The 20,877-nt window shown below is 41.2% G+C and overlaps 2 protein-coding genes across 3 annotated transcripts in view; one reads left to right on the forward strand and one right to left on the reverse strand.

Moving 5' to 3' along the window:
• LOC307018746 (uncharacterized protein) overlaps positions 1 to 20,877 on the forward strand; it is a 155,886-nt gene that overhangs the window by 9,078 nt on the left and 125,931 nt on the right. The window lies entirely within an intron of this gene.
• LOC307019311 (uncharacterized protein) lies at positions 9,391 to 20,017 on the reverse strand. 2 transcript variants are annotated; one of them, XM_079650103.1, is made up of 5 exons: positions 19,729 to 20,017; positions 12,647 to 13,654; positions 12,295 to 12,450; positions 10,993 to 11,085; positions 9,391 to 10,609 (listed from the first exon to the last, which is right to left on the reverse strand). In XM_079650103.1, the coding sequence occupies exons 2-5, from the start codon at positions 13,646 to 13,648 to the stop codon at positions 10,286 to 10,288; spliced, it is 1,575 nt and encodes a 524-aa protein (XP_079506229.1). In that variant the 5' UTR covers positions 13,649 to 13,654; positions 19,729 to 20,017; the 3' UTR covers positions 9,391 to 10,285. The 2 variants fall into 2 exon arrangements, with proteins under 2 accessions (XP_079506229.1, XP_079506228.1); XM_079650102.1 differs by lacking the exon at positions 19,729 to 20,017 and adding an exon at positions 13,868 to 16,383.

Below are 20,877 nucleotides of genomic sequence, written 5' to 3' on the forward strand. Positions count from 1 at the left end.
ATGTATTGTGGTGGAGATTATTCTTCTGAACTGAACATGTAAGTATCATGCCATAGAGCTTATTTTCTGCAATGTATCGAGATCCAAGGGAGAAATCGGTTAACTTTTAGTTGAGGGAGCCATTGTGATGGTAACAAAATGTTACACTGCAACACTCTATATTTTTAATTTCAGCTAAAATCTCCCCTTCCTGTTTCTTTTCAACATACAGGCTGCTTAACCTCCTCCTCTGTCTAATCCTCCAAATGATCTCCTCTCCTCTGTATCGTGTTTTGCATTAAGCCCTTCTTCCTAATTAGAGCTTTTTCTTTGTTGATGATGAAGCAGTTTTCTAGGGACAAAGGGAGAATTGGAATGCTGCTGCTTTGCTCCGTACAGGCCTCCCTCTCATTATTTGATGTTAGGACTCATGGTGACATCTTGGTGGCCCTTTGCCAGGGGGTCTTTGAGAATTTTACAGAATTATCCATTATAACTTTTTATTTATTTATTAAAAGTTATAATATAAATATATAATGGTTATGTTCTAATGCAACAAGTCTATAACTCTTAGAAATAGAAAATGTGTTCAATAATTTTAAAACATCTTAAAAGTAAATGTCTCATTGATAATATAAATAATAATAATAAATACAAAAATGAAAACAAATAAACCAAATGATTACATTATCTGTCAGCTCAGATTGTATTTCTGATTTTTTAAACTGTAGTATGTGCTCTGAGTAGAGGACACATTATTTTTGACACAAAACATCTTGGTAAGGGTAAAAGTGTTATTGTACCATAATACATGTTTAAAGTAACCCTCACAACCCTGCACATGTCGTTAGTTTATAACATCCTGAGGCTTTTAGTCCTGGTTGGATAATGCAGGATAAAGGAGGAGCCTGATGAAGCAGGAAGTGGGCGTTTCTCCCTGAACACTGATGCCCTGATGCTCCTTTATCTTCTCCCACAGCGAAGCTCCCCCATTCTTATCCTAATCCCAGTCCACAATACACAGGTATCAGATATGAACAATACAAATCCAAAGAAGCAAAGCAGTGGGTGTAATGGGAAATGTGGAAACTAATTTGTCCAGTGAAAGCTTATACAAATATGTAATTATAGAGGGTCAGTGAAGGGTTAAGTGGGACACATACATAGGTTTAGATGAAAAGGAGATATTAAACATCTCACTGCTGTGATTGGTGATATCAGAGTGGAAAGACCATTTCTTCAGAACGGCTTTTTGAAGAAAAGTGTTTCAGTGGGTATTCAACAGTATTTTTTACAGATAATGGAATGATACAATTAAAGTTGTATTAGTTAAAAAAAACTGTCAACTCTTACTTTGGCAAAGATCTGTGTTGACATTCAGAAGCTCATTAGATTAGAATTTTTTCTAATTTGAAAGTTGTCTCAAGTAAAGATTTTTCAGTCAATTCTGCTGATTTTCACCATGTTTGTATAAAGCGTAGTGCTAAGGTCTACTTTTTGGTGTACATTAAGACAAGAGAAACTGTCTGCTGCTGTTTTCACAATTCCAGTACAACAGTTCGAGATTGACCTATCCTGCAATGTTTACGTTTTTTAATTGTTGTTTTGTACAATTACTGTGAATTGAAATAATTGTATTTAAGCAAGGTATTCCACTCAATGCCAATTCAATCAGGAGAGACGTGATGTATGAAATACATGTTTATTATCGGGTCACATTATATAAATGAAACATAATGATGACAGTTTATAACAAGTAAATGAAATGGTGTTTGGCGATTTGGCCCAGGTTTTGTAGGATATCATTCGGGAAGGGAAAGAACCGTTTCCGATGAACCCCCTGGGTCTAGACACTGGTGGTGGTGATAAGTGGTTAGGTCCGGTTGGAAGGGAGAAGGTTAAGCTTGGCCCTGAGTTGGAAGCAGGAGGTGAAGGGGTGGAGGAGGGTTGCGCGTTGACACCTGGAAGACAGCTGATGGAAAAGGGGAGAGCATATATAGAGGGATTAACAGGTGCGATAATTAGGCTTCTGAATGGAGGGAAGTGATAGGTTAGCTGAGGAGTGGCGCTCCCTATCATTTAGTGAAGGGAGCGAGTATTGCCATGACGTGCAATACGAAGTGATAGGTCTTCCTGCCTGAACTTGCGCTGAGCTTCATTACTGTTGTCCTTGTATTTCTGGTAACAAATACAACATTTGCAAAGGCGCGTCTATCGTTTTTTCCAACCCAGTTTGGATTTAACCACGCCCACTTCTGCCAGACAAAAGCATAGACGCAGCGTCAGAGCGTCACCCTCAGCGTTTTTATCTCGCAAAATATGAATTTTACAGCTACAGTCTCTTCGTAGAGCATCTTTTTCAAAGTAGAAAGATGGGAAAAAAATGTATTTACTACTTAAATGTATTTAAGAATAATAAACTAGCAAACAATATGTGGCCTAATAGCTTGATTTCTTTTGTATGTCACGTTTTTTACACAAGTACAGTACTTTACTATATGTACTCTTTTACTTTCCAACGATTTTTCATTATAAAAGAATATTCTGCTTGCCCCAGGCCGCTTTTTTCAGGAAGTCGGCGTGGTTAAATCTCAACTCCACTTTACATTTGTCAAAAACAAATGATAGTCCTGTTTGACTACACACTATTCAGTGTGCAGATATTTGTGTTCAAAATAAAATAGTAGTTTCTTAGTGAATGTCTTGTATTGGTCTTTAATCAGCTTTTCATGTTCTTCTTGCTCCTCGGAGAAAACTGTGAGGCAGTTGTGTCCTTCAGGTATGTCCTTTCCTAACAGAAATGACAAGAAACATAAAACATATATGACATTATTGCAGAGTAAGTCTGTTATTTATGAAAGAAGTGCGTTAGAGGGCTGTAGAAATCAAAACAAAATTATTTGAATGTGTTTTTGTAATTCATCACTACTACAAAGATAAGGAGTGAACAGTCTGCAGTTAATCAACATTAAAATATATGTTATTATTCAAATAATATCCAACTGTTATCAGAACTTAGGGCAACTGTAGTGTCATGCTGTTTGGTTGTCTGTTTGTAGAGACATATGGTAGTAATGTTCACAAAGTAAAATAATAATTGCCTTAAATACATTGACATGTGAAAGCTGACAAAAAAAAGCATGTTGCTTGTTGCTTGGTCAAATCTAAATGTAACTTTTTGCAAGAAAGGAACACTCAACTTCCCTGATACATTATTTAGTCATGTTTAATGGAATGTATATCAGTGTATTATAGTTGTTACTTTATTTAAACCAGAACGTTTCTCGATTCTTTGTACCGTATGAAAGGGGTCTTTGTACCTTTGAGTCCATGCTGAAGTTCACTTATGTCAAGAATAGGTCTGTCTCTCGTGTTCAGCATCCTCTGGTCTGTCTGCATCACCTGGAAACTTTAAACAAACAGATAGTAAAGTAACAATGTGTTGGTCACAGACTTTATTACATGCAAACGTCCTGTCCTAATCTTTTTGATTATCCTTAAAAAAAAGTGCTGGATATCACAGCCCTTACTGTATCTTATCAGTTGAATTGTGTATTATTGTCTAGTTGGGGTCCTTTTTATTTTACTGTTACTTTGGAATAGTTGTTCATGAGACAGTCAAATGAAATATGTCCTATGCCATATTCACATTTATTTGTAACACACATGTAAACGTTAACATCTTTAACAAATGTAATGCAATGAATAAGCTTAATTGTCACAGAAGTACACATAACGTCATATATAATATTTAAACAAATAATTTCCTTGTCCCTAAAGCATTGACTACGCAATTTTTCGTCGTTAAATGCAGGCATTAAGTTACATGTTCACGTTCTAATTAACTAATTTACGAGGATGACCTTATTTTACCAACCTCACACAGAAGCCATGTGTTCTACACTGAAAGATTATACTGTAGAATCTACAGTATAATCTTTCTCAATGTTTTACACTTCTCTATTATGTTTTAACTTGTATGCTACGGATAGCATCGTTAGCACAGATGTAGCTTCCTCTCGCTCGTTAGCTGAATAAAAAGATCAGTAAGAAATAAAGTGCTTGAATTTCACTTACCGAAGAAACTGCATTCAGGGACGGTCTGCTTTAAGAGCAGAGGCATAAGCCGATATTTAAATGAAGAATACTCCACCAGGCCGAAACAGTACCGAAGGAGTGGCAGACCGGGGTGGTGGTTCCCCTTTTCAAAAAGGGGGATCAGAGGGTGTGTGCCAATTACTGATTGTCGAACCTCAGATTGAGGAGGAACAATGCGGATTCTGTCCTGGTCGTGGAACGAATGATCAGCTTTTTATTCTCGCAAGGATCCTGGAGGGGGCCTGGGAGTATGCTTATCCGGTCTACATGTGTTTTGTATACTTTTGTGCCCAGGGAGTTACTGTGGGAGGTGCTGCAGGAGTATGGGGTGAGGGGGTCTCTACTCAGGGCCATCCAATCTCTGTACTCCCAAAGCGAGAGCTGTGTCCGGGTCCTTGGCATGAAGTCGGCATTAAGTCGGCCAAGGCAGCGCTTTGTCACCAATCCTGTTTGTAATATACATGGATAGGATTTTGAGGTGTAGTCGTGGGGGAGGGGGTCTGCAGTTCGGTGGGCTAAGAATTGCACCATTGCTTTTTGCAGATGACGTGGTTCTAATGGCTTCATCGTTCTGCGACCTTCAGCACTCACTGGATCGGTTCGCAACCGAGTGCGAAGCGTCTGGGATGAGGATCAGCACCTCCAAATCTGAGGCCATGGTTCTCAGCAGGAAACCGATGGACTGTCCGCTCCAAGTAGGAAATGAGTCCTTACCCCAAGTGAAGGAGTTAAAGTATCTTGAGTGAGGGAACAATGGAGTGTGAGATGCGCCGGCGAATCGGAGCAGCGGGAGTGGTACTGCAGTCGCTTTACCGCACCGTTGTTACGAAAAGAGAGCTGAGCCAGAAGGTAAAGCTCTCTGTCTACTGGGCCATTTTCGTTCCTACCCTCACCTATGGTCATGAAGGAAGAACGAGACCGCGGATACAAGCGGCCGAGATGGGTTTTCTCCGCATGGTGGCTGGCTTCTCCCTTAGGGATAAGGTGAGAAGTTCAGTCATCCGGGAGGGACTCGGAGTTGAACCGCTCCTCATTCACCTCGAAAGGAGCCAGTTGAGGTGGCTCGGGCACCTAGTAAGGATGCCACCTGGGTGCCTCCCTTGGGAGGTGTTCCAGGCACGTCCAGCTGGGAAGAGACCAAGGGGTAGACCTAGGACCAGGTGGAGAGATTATATCTCTTCGCTGGCCTGGGAGCGCCTTGGGATCCCCCAGTCAGAGCTGGTTGATGTGGCCAGGGAAAAGAAAGTGTGGGGCTCTCTGCTGGAACTGCTACCTCCGCGACCCGACCACAGATAAGCGGGAGAAGATGGATGGATGGATATTCTTCCAAACTCCTTGCTGTAGTATGACTGACACAGAGGAGACTATTGATGTGTGTAGTGAGTTTGGAAGTAACAAGCTGTATAATAGTGATTGAATATTATTGTATTCTCTTTTTTCGGAGTTGCACTTTGCAGACGGTCCCTGAGCACTCGTTTCTACTCCGGCTGCGGATAGAGACCAATGTAATGTGTCCAGCTCGGAGGACGGCGCGTATTGGCTTTTTTTGATCAAAATGTGATTGTAGTTCCTTTTCAACCTTACCACGGTACTTCGGAGACGTCATTTGTGTCTGAATAACGTTTTGTTTATGAGTTATTGATCCGTGAAATCAGAATCTCCAAATATCGTTCCAACTTTACTGAACTAAGCCAGAAGACTTGTCTCATTTCGTCGACCGCTCGGTTTGCTGTTCCTTCACTTTATTTTTATATTTATGTACATTTATTTTGGACGAAAACTTAGCGTGAGGAAAGGCAAGTGTGGCGTGAGTGCGTGAGATATGGGTTAATTGCGTGACTCTCACGCTCAATGCGTGAGTGTTGGCAGCCCTGCACATTACCGCCTCCTGCTGGTAAGGAGAGTTATTGCCACTCACTCATTGTCACGGTTTGTGAAACAAGCAGGACCCAAATGCAGATATGAACTGAAACTTCCTTTATTTCAAGGCTATGATATATATAGACAATGACAAAACAGAACACTCACCGCAGAACTAGTCAGAGAACAACACGAACCGACCAAGACAGACAGAAAACCCAGAACTTAAATACACACAACTAATCACACAACAAGACACAGGTGAGGAGGGAGGGGAAAACACAGGGGCCCAGGTGAACAAAAGGCAAAAACACCCAAACCTACAAAACTATAAACGTGACATAACATGAGAATCGTGACATAACCCCCCCCTCAAGGGACGGATTCCAGACGTCCCAAAAAAACAAAAGTCCAGCAGGGTGGGTGGAGGGGGTCTGGAGGGCGGGTCTCGGGCCGACGGCCCGGGGGCAAGGCAGAGTTCAAAAAAGGGGAATTCGGGCGGACGGCCCGGGGGCAAGGCAGAGTTCAAAAAGGGGAATTCGGGCGGAAGGCCCGGGGGCAAGGCAGAGTCCACGGAGGGAATCTCGGGCGGACGGCCCGGGGGCAAGGCAGAGACCGAGGAGGGGTGAAGACAAGACAGCTCCGGAGGCCGGTCAGGAGCCGGTGTCGGCCAGATCCCCCATGGAAGACACAGGACCGGCAGGACCCCCGGCAGGAGAGCAGTCGGCGGAATCCCCAACGCGACAGGACATGGAGTTGGCAGGACCCCCAGCGGAAGAGTAGTCGGCGGGACCTCCAACGTGGCAAGACATGGAGTTGGCAGGACCCCCGGCAGAAGGGCAGTCTGCGGGACCTCCAACGGCTCAGGACATGGGGCTGGCAGGACCCCCGGCAGAAGAGTAGTCTGCGGGACCTCCAACGGCACAGGACACGGGGCCGGCAGGACCCCCGGCAGAAGAGCATTCTGCGGGACCTCCAACGTGACAAGACATGGAGTTGGCAGGACCCCCGGCAGAAGAGTAGTCTGCGGGACTTCCAACGGCACAGGACATGGAGTTGGCAGGACCCCCGGCAGAAAAGCAGTCTGCGGGACCTCCAACGGCTCAGGACATGGGGTTGGCAGGACCCTATTTAGGGGCAATGGATGTCCACTTGCGGGAGACGACAGACAGTGGTGCGGTTAGCCAAAGTGACAATGGATGTCCACTTGCGGGAGACGACAGACAGTGGTGCGGTTAGCCAAAGTGACAGACCTAATGTTAGACCAATTTACAGGCAATGGACGTCCACTCTCGGGAGAGAGACCTCCAGCATGTGTCCCTGACATGGAGACTCTGTTTATTTCACTCATCCAGGACAGAGACCGGGGAAATCTCCTCTCTGTGGCCCCTCCAAGACCCCCAAAGGACGGACCACAGACCTCCAGCATGTGTCCCTGACATGGGCACCTCCATAACCTTGCACACCGTGAGTCCCCGGACTCCCGGACTTAAGCACTCCCCCACGGACTAAACCCAGATGTTCACACCCTACAGAACTCCATGCCCCTGGTTAACCTAAAGGGGGTGGATTTTGCGGTGCTTTACCGTCGGCACATCGGTATCCATATTCGGCCTTATTCACGGCACCACCACCCCTTCTGTGGAGGATATTCTCATGCTCCTGGTAACCCTTTAAATAGTCTGATACTGTCAGGGCTCATCACCGCACTTTACAAGCCATAAATAATGTTTAAATGGTCGGGGAAAGTGTTTTTAAACGTCTGGAAGAGAGTTGTAGCCTGTCATTTTGCAGGATATCATTTAACATGTAACCTCTCCTGGAAATGCACAGAATATGTCCATTTCCAGGAGAGGTTCCATGTTAAATTATATCCTGCAAAATGACAGGCTATAAGCCAGGAACAAGTGTTTGAAAGGCGGGGAAAAGTTGTTTAAAATAGTCGGAAAAGTGTTTTTAAACGTCTGGAAGAGAGTTGTTGCCTGTCATTTTGCAGGATATAATTTAACATGGAACCTCTCCTGGAAATGCGCAGAGTATGTCCATTTCCAGGAGAGGTTCCATGTTAAATTATATCCTGCAAAATGACAGGCTATAAGCCAGGAACAAGTGTTTGAAAGGCGGGGAAAAGTTGTTTAAAATAGTCGGAAAAGTGTTTTTAAACGTCTGGAAGAGAGTTGTTGCCTGTCATTTTGCAGGATATAATTTAACATGGAACCTCTCCTGGAAATGCGCAGAGTATGTCCATTTCCAGGAGAGGTTCCATGTTAAATTATATCCTGCAAAATGACAGGCTATAAGCCAGGAACAAGTGTTTGAAAGGCGGGGAAAAGTTGTTTAAAATAGTCGGAAAAGTGTTTTTAAACGTCTGGAAGAGAGTTGTTGCCTGTCATTTTGCAGGATATAATTTAACATGGAACCTCTCCTGGAAATGCGCAGAGTATGTCCATTTCCAGGAGAGGTTCCATGTTAAATTATATCCTGCAAAATGACAGGCTATAAGCCAGGAACAAGTGTTTGAAAGGCGGGGAAAAGTTGTTTAAAATAGTCTGATACCTCCAGGGCGCATCACCGCATTTTACAAGCCAGGGAAGGTGTCGGAATCCTGGGTAAACATTGTTTAAATAGTCTGACACCTGGCACTGTATTTGCCCCTGGGAGAGGTTCCATGTTAAATTATATCCTGCAAAATGACAGGCTATAAGCCAGGAACAAGTGTTTGAAAGGCGGGGAAAAGTTGTTTAAAATAGTCTGATACCTCCGGGGCGCATCACCGCATTTTACAAGCCAGGGAAGGTGTCGGAATCCTGGGTAAACATTGTTTAAATAGTCTGACACCTGGCACTGTATTTGCCCCTGGGAGAGGTTCCATGTTAAATTATATCCTGCAAAATGACAGGCTATAAGCCAGGAACAAGTGTTTGAAAGGCGGGGAAAAGTTGTTTAAAATAGTCTGATACCTCCAGGGCGCATCACCGCATTTTACAAGCCAGGGAAGGTGTCGGAATCCTGGGTAAACATTGTTTAAATAGTCTGACACCTGGCACTATATTTGCCCCTGCACTGTAAAAAGAAAATAGTTGGATCAACTTAATTGAATTACTTCAATTGGTAACACATAAATTAATTAAGTTTATTCAAATAAAAATAGCAAGTTAGACTGACCCAATTATTTTAAGTCAGATCGAATTACTAATATGTTAGTTTTCAAATAAACAATTTGCATCAATCAAACTTAAAATGAATGCACAACAAATTAAAATGTCCTTGTTTTCCAACTAAATTTTCTGCTATATCCTAAAGTAAAATACTGCTTCCTTAGAACCCAATATTCTGCCTTGAGGTTAAGAATATTTTTATAGTAACCTTAATGTGAAATGTAAGTTTGCTCAACATAATAAAATACTTTTTTTCCAATTAAAAATTTAAGCTGGCTTTCAAAAAAATATCACATTTTCACTGTTTGTGAATACTTTATTATATGAAAGTATAAAACGCAATATGCCGACATCTTCCAACACATTAAATGCATACAGTTTACTTTTTTCTTTAAACACATATGCACAACATGCATTACAGTTTAGACAACAAATGTAGATTTTAGACATTTTGAATTGCCTAACCATTCCTGTAACTGCATGCATTTTTGATGTAGCGGTCAACAAAGGTTGCTCATCCAGGATAGCTTAAAGGACAATTACATTTGAACAAATATGCATTTTAACAATCACAAGACTAATGCATAAAAAGTGCATAACAGTTTGGGCAAGCAAAATCTTTCCCATATAGAACCAGTTTTTACCAGCATAAGCTCGTAGACACAGTAGTAACAAAAAAAAAATATAAAAATAAAATAAATAAAAGGCCTTTCTTCAGTTTCGGCAACCGTACAAAAGCGTTTGTAGCGTACTTCTGGCAGCCGCCAGTTTTTGAAAAAAGAAAATCCTGTAAGTTAGTTTCACAATATGACTTACAGGTCGTTTTTTTTACTTCAAAAAAAAAGAAATAAAAGTATAGATGAAAGGCACTAAATTTACGATTTAAAATCGGACACACAACAGTGTGCACAATTGATAACACATTAACACCTCAGTAAGGTATTTGAGCTCTAAGCTCAACATTTCCCCAGAAAATGAAGGAAACATGTTTGGAGAAAAACTCCTGCACCTCCAAAAACCTGCAACAAAATCAAGTATATCTTGTGGTTTGAAGAATATTTGTCTCTCGATTGTCTCTTTAACCACACAAAGGCAAAAACACCCAAAGAGGCTTCAGTTTCAAGTCTTAACATTGTTCCTCCCTAGGCCATTTTTGGGTCCAGAAAGGGAATCAATTGTGATGCGTGTCATTACTGCGAGCTTTGAAGACTGCCATACAGATTTTGGACTTTGGGGGACATCTTGTGTTGATCAAGCTCCATGATGATTTTCTGGAGCACTTCGAAAGTAAAACGAAGGGGTTTGGGATAAGCTAGGTTAAGTGCATATAGCAAACCTAGAAGCAGGGCACAAGCTGAGGCAACTGAAGTCAGTCCATGCAACACCTTCACGCCCTCGATGACGATGCCCATGTCTTCAGGTGGCTCCTGCGGTCCTTCCCCGTCCCTTCGAATGACAAACACTGCCACAGTGAGATGCTCCAGGTCCCTTTGAACGTCCTCTGGTCCAGAGTCCTAAAGTACATGACACAAAACATCACTGTCATCACTTTGTACTTTTATTCACGCCTCACATTAAAAAGACAACTGCAAAATCACATCGACTTCATTTCACTGAATAGTGCTATATGGATTGGAGCCTTTTAAAGGCTCAGCCACACATCTCATTATTGGCAAAGCCTGGTATCGTGAAAGGGTCAAAGTGTGTCTTGATGTTTTGCAGGACTCTAGACTAACCTTTTCACCAGTAGCTCTACGCAAGAATCACTACATATATTATAAATACAACATGTAGTCAATCCAACCAGGTTTCAGTAATTATAGTTGACAAAAATGTCTGTATGTTTTACAGGATTAATATGAGATGAGCAGACATGCAAATTGCTGTGGAAACTTACACGATATTCCTTGATCAGGTCATCTGCATCCTCGCCAAGGAAGAAGATGAGGGCTTTCAGGACACACTCCCTTCGAAGATGAATGTCCTCAGTCTAGGACAATAAAATCTTGATTAATTTAATCTTCAAAATCTCTGAAGACAGGTGTCCCTACTCCTAAAACTTAAAGGAATATTTTTAATTTTTAGCACTTTGCAAGGCAACAGAAACCTTCCCTTTAACTGTGCGTGCATTTTTAATGAAGTTAGGGGCATAGGTCGCTCATCCGGGTTATCTTGGCTCTAGCACTGGTAGCTATGGGGAACATGTAGCCTGCCTCCACTTACAGCAAGAAGATAAAACTAAACCAATCACCAAACACTTGTGCTCGTTTATTTACCACATTATGTTGCGCTCGTGATTTTTGGCACGTTGTGTCATTTTAGAACCACATACATACATACATACATACATACATACATACATACATACATACCGGTAGGAAAGAGCACAGCGGGCATACACAAACTCACGCAGATGGGCTTTTCAGTTTGTAAACAAGATGTTGGTGACTATATGGAGCAGAAGAGAGATTGCTGCGTAGATACAGAACTGTATGGATTTGAACCACAGAGGAGAAACTACATGTTTTGGAAGGAGAGCGGGAGAGGAGAGGCTGGTTAACAGCCTGGGGACGAGGAGAGAGTCATTAGCGGTGTCGATGTGGGGCTTGTCCACCTGCCGACAGCAAACCAGTGCCTTTGAGTACACCGGGAGCTGCCATCAATTGGAAGGTTTGATATATCAGGCGAGAGGACAGTACAACAGATTGTGTTAAAACAATCTGTTTATCAATAATCTGTCACTCAACCGGCAGTTATTGAAACTTTCCCACGTATCCACTCAGTACATCAGCCTCAGCCTCTCTCCTCACCAGCTCCCCTTCCAAAACATCTAGGTGCTCCTCTGCTTATTCTGGTTCAAATCTATACAGTTCTGGATCTTCACAGCAACCTCTCTTCTGCTCCTTATAGTCACTGACGTCTTGTTTACATCCCATGCGGTTTCCTACCAGTATGCATTTGGTTATAAAATAACACGTGCCAGAAATAACGAGCATAACATAACTTGGTAAATAAACAGAAGCGTTTAGTGAGTCGTTTAGTTCATCTTCTTGCTGCCAGCGGAGGCACGCTATTGATCCCCTTAGCTACCGGCGCTGGAGCTAAGCTAACCCGGATGATGCATCTTTAATAGATAGGGGTACTGTGACACCCTCTAAGCAACCAAGGAAACTTGTTACTTTTGATGCTCTAGATGTACCTGGTCCAAAATGTCCATGATGTCAGCAGTCTTTCGGCGTGTTGCTCCACCTTTGGCACGGATGACTCTGATTAGCTGACTTGATTGGATGTCTAACTGGGCAAAGAACTTATCCTCAAGAGGAACAGCCATGAGCCTCAGGAACTCTGCATTGATCTAAAACAGATGACAATGAATAAATAAAAAGGACATGCAAATTACCTCACATACAATCTCAGTTTTAACAACGTAAACACTGAAGCCTGCATACACAACAGGCAAAATGTCAATGCAACGAAAAGTTTACTTGAATATGTAAATTCTGTCAATAAACTGTTCAATTTGTGTCATTTCAGTTCCATTGTTACCATACCTCTTTCTGATGGAACAGGGCAGGCCACCTGTCTTTAAAGTCTTCAATGCTGGGTTCTTGGTTGACCACCTCTTGTCGCCTGTAGGCAAACGTGCAAGCCATTTTGTTCGTGATTACCCTTTCATTGTTCCTCATCTTGACATCCGTCAGAAGTTCTATTCTCTCTTTTTCCATGCTGTCCTCAGTTTCTCCAGTAGGGAAGGATGGATAGAAGTTGGCTTCGGATCGTTTTGGCCTCTTCACCTTTTTAGCAGGGAAAGCATCTGACGTTGATTTCGATTTCAGGGAATTTACTGACAGCTCTGGACACCCCTGCACTTTGAGTTGAGTCCGGTAGTTCCCCATTTTGTACTTCAGTCGCTGTTTCCAGCCATAGCAGCCATTGAATGAGCCAGGCTCTTTTAAACAAGGGTGCTTTTTGATTAAGGCCTCTGCAACTGTGCAGAAATGTGCATCCTCCGGGTAGGCCTTATATTGGTAAATTTCTTCAACTACTCTATTCAAGATATCTGATTTCATTCTGGAGCTCAAGGTCAACAACTTGTTTCCAACCTGGCACTCAGAATTACCTTTCACTAACTGCAACTCTGTGTCGTAGGAAAATTGAGGAATTGGAAATTCTTCTGGCCACTGCTTGGTTCGAGATGACAGAGACTCGGGGGATGAAAGCAGTATAGTATCGTTTGATGCCAGTGAGACACAGTCATCCGACTCGGGTGAAACAGAAGCAGAGGATGCAGTGGCACTGATCAAGGTTGTTTGCTGGATCACCTTGATTGTCCCCAAATTCTGAAGTTCAGCAGTAGAGTTCAGATTGAAAAAGTCATTGCCAAAATCTTGGTCCATGTACTGCAGTTTCAAGCTGCCATTTAATCCGAATGTACTCCTTATCGTGCCGATAAGGTCATCTAGTGACTCTGGTATGCCATTGGGAAGTGTCAGTTTTTCAATGTTGTTGTCCCCCAAAATCACTTTAAGTCTGGCAGTCGTGGAATGAGCCATGGCAGTCTGAAAAGAGAGCAAAAGCACAATAAGGTGAGGCAAATCACTTTAAAAAATACTTAACTATCCCTTAAGGGCAATCAATAAAAAAACAAAAAACACCCACATGCAGTTAAAAGGTTCTCATAATTCATGTCCTGTAATTTAACTTCTGTAAGTGGACCACCTTTGGCTTGTATTGAGAACAAAATAAAACAACATTACATGGAGAGAGCTCACCCTTTAAACATGGATATATCTTTTCAATGTGACAAGACGCATCCCTCCAATTTTGTAGTCCGCCAGTGGGTATGTATCATGTAGTTCTTGTGGCTCAATAAGTTCCACTTCCTCGACTGGGGATGGTTTGAGATCAAAAGCTCTATAGTGTTCAATATACCATCCAATGAGCTTCTTCACAATGAAGATCAACTTGTCCTGCAGTATCACCATTTGGATGATTTCACTAAACTCTGGCAGTCCTCCCAGTGAGCCTTGGATCAAGATCATTCCACACTTGTAGTTTAGTCCATCATATGTCACGCTTTTGGCCAAGCCCACTGTGTCCATATCTGAAGACTTCCGTCTCAGAGCATTTGAAATGTCCTTGTTAAGAACATCGATGTGTACAGTGGAAACATGTGTCACTTCCAATAGAGGTCTGGTAAAGCTACATGCATGCAAATGATGGGCAATCTGATACTGATGTCTCTCTGAAAGGGAAAGTAGCACGTTTTTGAAGCACCTGATATTCCTGGCAACTCTTTTAAAAAAGCTATGCTTTGCTTCAAAACGCATCGTCCATAGGGAAACTAGTGGACCAAATTGATGGATCAAGTATGGGTAATGTTCTAAGAAATGGTGTTTTGGTTTAAGGGGACAGTCTGGGAAAACCTCTTGGAATCTAATTCGGTGCTCAGAGATCTTAAAATCAAGATATGCAATGGAGTCCTGGGATTGAATGGGACTGACTACTAGATCCACAATGTCCTTCAGGTCTGTTAAGATCTGCCAAGCTGGTTCCTCACAGGGAACTCTCCGCCCAATCAACAAAGGCAAAAATCTGATTAGACTCCAGTTCTCATGCGCATTTCCCCCAACAGTTTTTCTGGACCCAAAACTGAGAGGCACAGGATGAGGTCGATTAGTTTTGTCAGCCCACTTAAAGTTGAAAGATGATATTGCATCATTTAATGTAGATAATGTGGTATACTTTTTTTTAATGAATACACTCAGGCAAAGTGCAAGTTCAAAAGGAACAATACCTTCGAAAAGATCATGCACGATATCGGGAGGAAACCCAGAGGTAACGTCAAAATAGGAGAGGTGCTTTGATAAAATACACTCTGATTTCACACCATAATAATTGGGCAACCCATTTTCCTCAATTGTTCTTAAATGATCGGCATGAATGTCTTTGGTTCTCAAAGGAAAGACGCCGCTTCTAACTTCTTGAGTCTGGATGTCTGCTTTTTCTGCAGTGCAAAATCTGCATACATATGACCCTGAGAAATTCTCAACAAATCCAGCAATACCGTGTGCCCCAAGGTTGTCAGCAACCACACACTGAACTGTGCCTTTTATTGTTCTGCCCAACTTTGACACAAATATCCCTTTCTGTTCCAAAATGACAAGATCGTTAAGAAAAGGTTCTAACACTTTATCATAGCCATAGCACTTCAGATCAGTACTTTTAATTAAAGCTGCCAAATAGATGGAGGACAAAGCAGAGTTACAGCCCGGTGGTAAATTGCCCAGAATCCAATACAAACCACAGATTTTATGCTTCCTTCTGGATGTACCAAGGGGATTACATATTTCAAAATCGTCAATATATAATATCAAGGAAAGGCTTTCCTGTTTAGACAAAAGTCCATTTTCTTTGAACAAGGCACCATCAAAGAAAGATCTGTATATCTGTGCACAAGTTCCCTGTGATTCTTTATCTAAAGTATTCAAATTAACAGCCTGATCTAAGATTGTCTGGCAGTCAAGAATTTGTACCAAAGACTTTAAAATTGGAATATATTGGAATGACTTTCCATTCTTTTGGTCTAGTATATATTCCACTGGTTCCACTACATTAAAGTGTCTCTTATAGTAAGCCTTTCGCCTCCAAGCACTGGAAAGTGGGCCTTTATCTCCAATTGCTTTTTTAACAGGGTTTCTATCACAGAGTGCACTGGCTAGTTTTTTAACCACTGACTGGTCAAACTGGCAACCATTATCTTGTAATACTTGGTTAATAGTCTTTTGAGTGATTGGCAGAGAAAGAGAACCAATCAAATAGTTAAACTCCTGCAGAAGTTCATCTACCGCAGCATTTGACACAAGAAAGATGTTTTCTAACTTAAGAAGGACTGACGCAAGTTTAAGCTCGATATCCTTCTCCAAGTTCTCAGAAACCCCATCGACAAAAGCAGAATCTAAATTGTCATTGCTCTCTATACGTTCCCCATCTGAAATATCACTGGCAAGACTGGCAAAGGATTCTGTAACAGAATTAATACCAGGCTTAAAGATATTCCCCGTCCCAGAATGTTTCCTGTATTTATGGCTTTTGAAGTTCTCATATATATTGGTTTTATATTCGCAGTCTTGGAACACGCATGTAACAGTCTCCTTATTTTTAAGATGATTAAAGATGTGTTGAAAAAATTCCCTCTCAGTGCAGAGTTGATTATGAACACAAATATGGCATGTGAACGTTGATGCAGCTTTGTTGATAGTTTGTTGGGCAGGGTGATTTCTTGATAAATGACTTAGTAGGGCATTCCAAGTTTTGAATCTACATGTACAATTTAAATAGGTACATGGATATGAATGGCCCCGTCCATAGTGCCTATGATTCAGTTTGTAATGCTTGAGCAGCTCAGATCTTCTTCTTAACACAATCCCACAGTCCTTGCATCTCCACATGAAGCGGAAAACTGAAAAAAAAACAAAGAAACTGGCTTTATTGGGAGTTCCTTTGTAGGTTGAATTTTTAAGGAGATAGTGGTGGTGGAGCCAATTGTTTAAACACAACAGTCTGTTAATGTAGCCAGCCCTCTCAGAATAAACCTTAAGGCAGTTTCTCACACCAGGGGCCTCATTTATAGAAGATGGCGCACGCCACTCTAAGCACTTTTGGATTTATAAAAAACAAACTTGACGGGAGAATGTGCAGTTCTCCACGGACACTGATCCAGGCGTACGCACAGAAATTACAAATGGTGACGAAAACGCGAGAAACTACGTTTTTGTGTAAAATGTATACAAATATCACGTCATGTGTCAAACATAAGTTACTTTGCAAAAACGGATGAATCCATTCTTATGAATAAATAAAAACCCAATACATTTCACAGGGAATGACCAAAAAACAGGACTCAGCGATCATGAATACAAACATATCTTATTGCAAAAGAACAATTGAAATATGTTCTGAAATATTGAAACCATACCTGCATGTTATGGAATTTATTCTCATTAATATTAACATGAACAGCACATTACAAATTACGTTTACAATGATGCAGTTTTCGATGCCTCAGTCAGGCATATAGGTGTGCAGTTTCATATTTTTCACATATTGTGTTCATTTTTATGGCTTCATGTTCGTTTTATATGCGTCTTCAACGTGTACTTTTGTTCTAAAGCACGAACCGTTTTGAAAGTGGCTATACGTTCACAGTTTGTTCTGACAGCATTTGCCACGATCACCTTGAGTGATCATGGCAAATCCTGACCTTGCAGTCAGTGTAAACAAATACTAATTTGGGGTGTTTCACTGACAATTTATGGGCCTTACATGAAACTGCAAAGGTTGCGACACATTTAGAGTTGATTGTAATTTATAAAGTCAAACCAGCGTAGAGTGTCCACGTGTTATGTAAATCTGAAATATATTGATGCACAAGAACTTTGGTGTTTCATCCGTATTCCACCTTTTGACTTGAATCATAAGCCCTTTTTTTAAATGAAGCCCCTGGAGTAGCCCCAGTTTCATTTTATAAATCACAATAAACTCGAAATGTGTAGCAGCCTTTGCAAACTTCATGCAACGGCCATAGTGCCCGTAAATAGTCATTGAAATGCTGCAAATTAATATTTATTCACACTGACTGCATAAAAGGTGATTGTTGTAAATGGTATGATAAATATGAAACTGCATTCCTATCTGACTGAGGCATCAAAGACAGCAACAGTGTAAATGTAGTTTGTAATAGCCTACCATTCACCTTAATATAATTGAGAATAAATGCCATAACATGCAGGTATTGTTTAAATATTACAGAACATATTTCAATGGTTATTTGGCAATAACATCTCTGTATTCACAATGCTGAATTGTTTTTTTTTTAAAGATTGACGAACAGTGCCTTAAGGGATAGGTTTACAGTTATCAAGTCTGTCTTAAGGGAAATACACACATGCCCATTGGAAGCAATTTGTGGCCATTTGATTGTTTTTTCTGTCAGTACAGGTTGTAAAGTGCTCACTTTCCCAAATAAATTTAAATATAAATCAACTGTTAAAAACTTTATCTTAAGCTAAAGCAAGACTTCAACGGTCTGAATTCATCAAATCCAATGTGGATATCTTCAAAATTATTATTATTTTTTTATCTCTGAGGCTCAGTTTTCATTACAGTCAGTTCACATTCAGGCCTAGATAGGATTTCTTAAATAGTTTTTTCAGATTTAAGCTGCAATGGGTTACTAATTTGTGAGCATTAATACTACATTTTGCAAAACTATGAGTACATTAACAAAACACTGTCCTGTACACGCTGTCACATTAAAGCCAGAAAAAAATCACTGTCTTTTAGGGAAAGAATCATGAAAAGCAAATTAAAAATGCATTAATATTAAGCAGTGTTTCCCACAGACCAGGTAGCAATGTGTGGTGGATTTGTTGGGGGGGGGGCGCGATTACCGGCTGGCGGAGTTGTTGGGGCGGGTGGGGGGGGACCATTTAATTTCGAAAATTAAATGGTCAGATATATACTGTTGTGTTAACATTTCATCGATTAAAAATGCGTTAGAACACGTCCATCTCGAAGACGAGTTCGTTCAGAATCAGCTGCTTATCGCAGGTCGACTGACTCGATCTCCTTCTCATACACTTACGTGTTTAATTTGCGTGTGTTTAGACAGATGGGCGCACACACACGCGCACCAAGCATCACCCGCATTCATTAATTCTTTTAAACACTTACTCACGGTAAAACTATTATATATATATATATATATATATATATCATATATATATATGGTATAACTAAAGTAAATTGCGCCGGGCAGAAGATAGGGCCCTTCTTCTGTTTGGCGCACATGGCTAATTAGCATACGCGCACAGGACTGTCGGAATGGGAACACGTCGGACTGGCAGCATTACGGGGGCGCGATTACGGGCTGGCGGAGTTACATTTTTTACATGCTCTGCTGCTATTCCTTTTAGGAAGCTGCTATTATTATATCTGCTGCTATTCCTTTTAGGAATTCCTTTTAGGAATAGCAGCAGAGCAGTGTTGTTTAATAAGCGCCGGACTCACCACTGTGCGTTCATGAGAACGACGTGCACCCTCTCTCATCGCCTGTGTCTCACTAAATACGTTAACGGAGACGGCAGTAAAACACCCAAACGTCGTAACAGAACTGCGAGCGCACAGCACAGTTGCAAACACATGTACGCTTAAATGTATCCGTGCTAATGTGCAAATAAGCAGCTTAACCAGTACACAGTATGACATACGTTAACTTAAGACTACTTTCAGTAACGGTATTACACCACGAGAGCCCCGCGTGCAAATTACTTGCACAAGTTACTCACCTAGCATTTACTCTCACAGTCCGGTAGTGTCCTCTAGCAAAATGCTAAATGAAATGCCACATTACCTTTAGCACACCAGTGGTTTAAACATATGGCTAACACATTTCACAAAATCATTTAAATGCATCGAACATGTTAAAGTTAGCATGACTTAACTAGCTGGCCCGGTTCAGTTAGTTAACTAAAGTTAACCCTTAAGACGTACATTTGACCCATACAGGCAGAACATTTGTTATCTGACAATTTAAATGTGTAAAACATGACTTTGTCTGCATTAAACTTACCGTTTTTCAGAGTGACCTTGACCGCATGGACGATGAGATTGACGAGGAGAAAAAATGGCAGCTTCAGCTAGAAAAATCTTGCTGGAAAAGACGTTGACGTTCAACGTCTACGTCATGACGTTAGACAGGAAAACCTAATTGAAGCGCTTGCATTTGCATAAGAATAGCAGGTCAATGTAGTAAAGCACAATTTGAAGTTGATATAATACACAAAAGTACAGTGCCGTCGCTAAAGCAGAAATCTGAATCAGATTTATTCAAAAAAGTGCTTTACTTCAACTTTTCCAAAATATACTTTTTAGAGTGTGGGAGAGGTTCCATGTTAAATTATATCCTGCAAAATGACAGGCTATAAGCCAGGAACAAGTGTTTGAAAGGCGGGGAAAAGTTGTTTAAAATAGTCTGATACCTCCAGGGCGCATCACCGCATTTTACAAGCCAGGGAAGGTGTCGGAATCCTGGGTAAACATTGTTTAAATAGTCTGACACCTGGCACTGTATTTGCCCCTGGGAGAGGTTCCATGTTAAATTATATCCTGCAAAATGACAGGCTATAAGCCAGGAACAAGTGTTTGAAAGGCGGGGAAAAGTTGTTTAAAATAGTCTGATACCTCCAGGGCGCATCACCGCATTTTACAAGCCAGGGAAGGTGTCGGAATCCTGGGTAAACATTGTTTAAATAGTCTGACACCTGGCACTGTATTTGCCCCTGGGAGAGGTTCCATGTTAAATTATATCCTGCAAAATGACAGGCTATAAGCCAGGAACAAGTGTTTGAAAGGCGGGGAAAAGTTGTTTAAAATAGTCTGATACCTCCAGGGCGCATCACCGCATTTTACAAGCCAGGGAAGGTGTCGGAATCCTGGGTAAACATTGTTTAAATAGTCTGACACCTGGCACTGTATTTGCCCCTGGGAAACTTCAAGATTATATTCATGTTTTATTATTTATTTAATAATCACATGATTTTTACAAAAACAGTATACACAGTATACATATATACAATAATAATAATAATAATAATATAACAATATACATAATAAAAACATGAAAAGTGGTGAAAATGAGAAAATGTATCCGAAAATAGTGCCTCCTAATGCGGGCATGTGGACAGTAGCCACAGACTCACAGGCACACACACACATGCAG

This window comes from Notothenia rossii (genome assembly GCF_949606895.1).
Source record: "Notothenia rossii genome assembly, chromosome: 9".
In the NCBI taxonomy this organism is placed as follows: domain Eukaryota; kingdom Metazoa; phylum Chordata; class Actinopteri; order Perciformes; family Nototheniidae; genus Notothenia; species Notothenia rossii.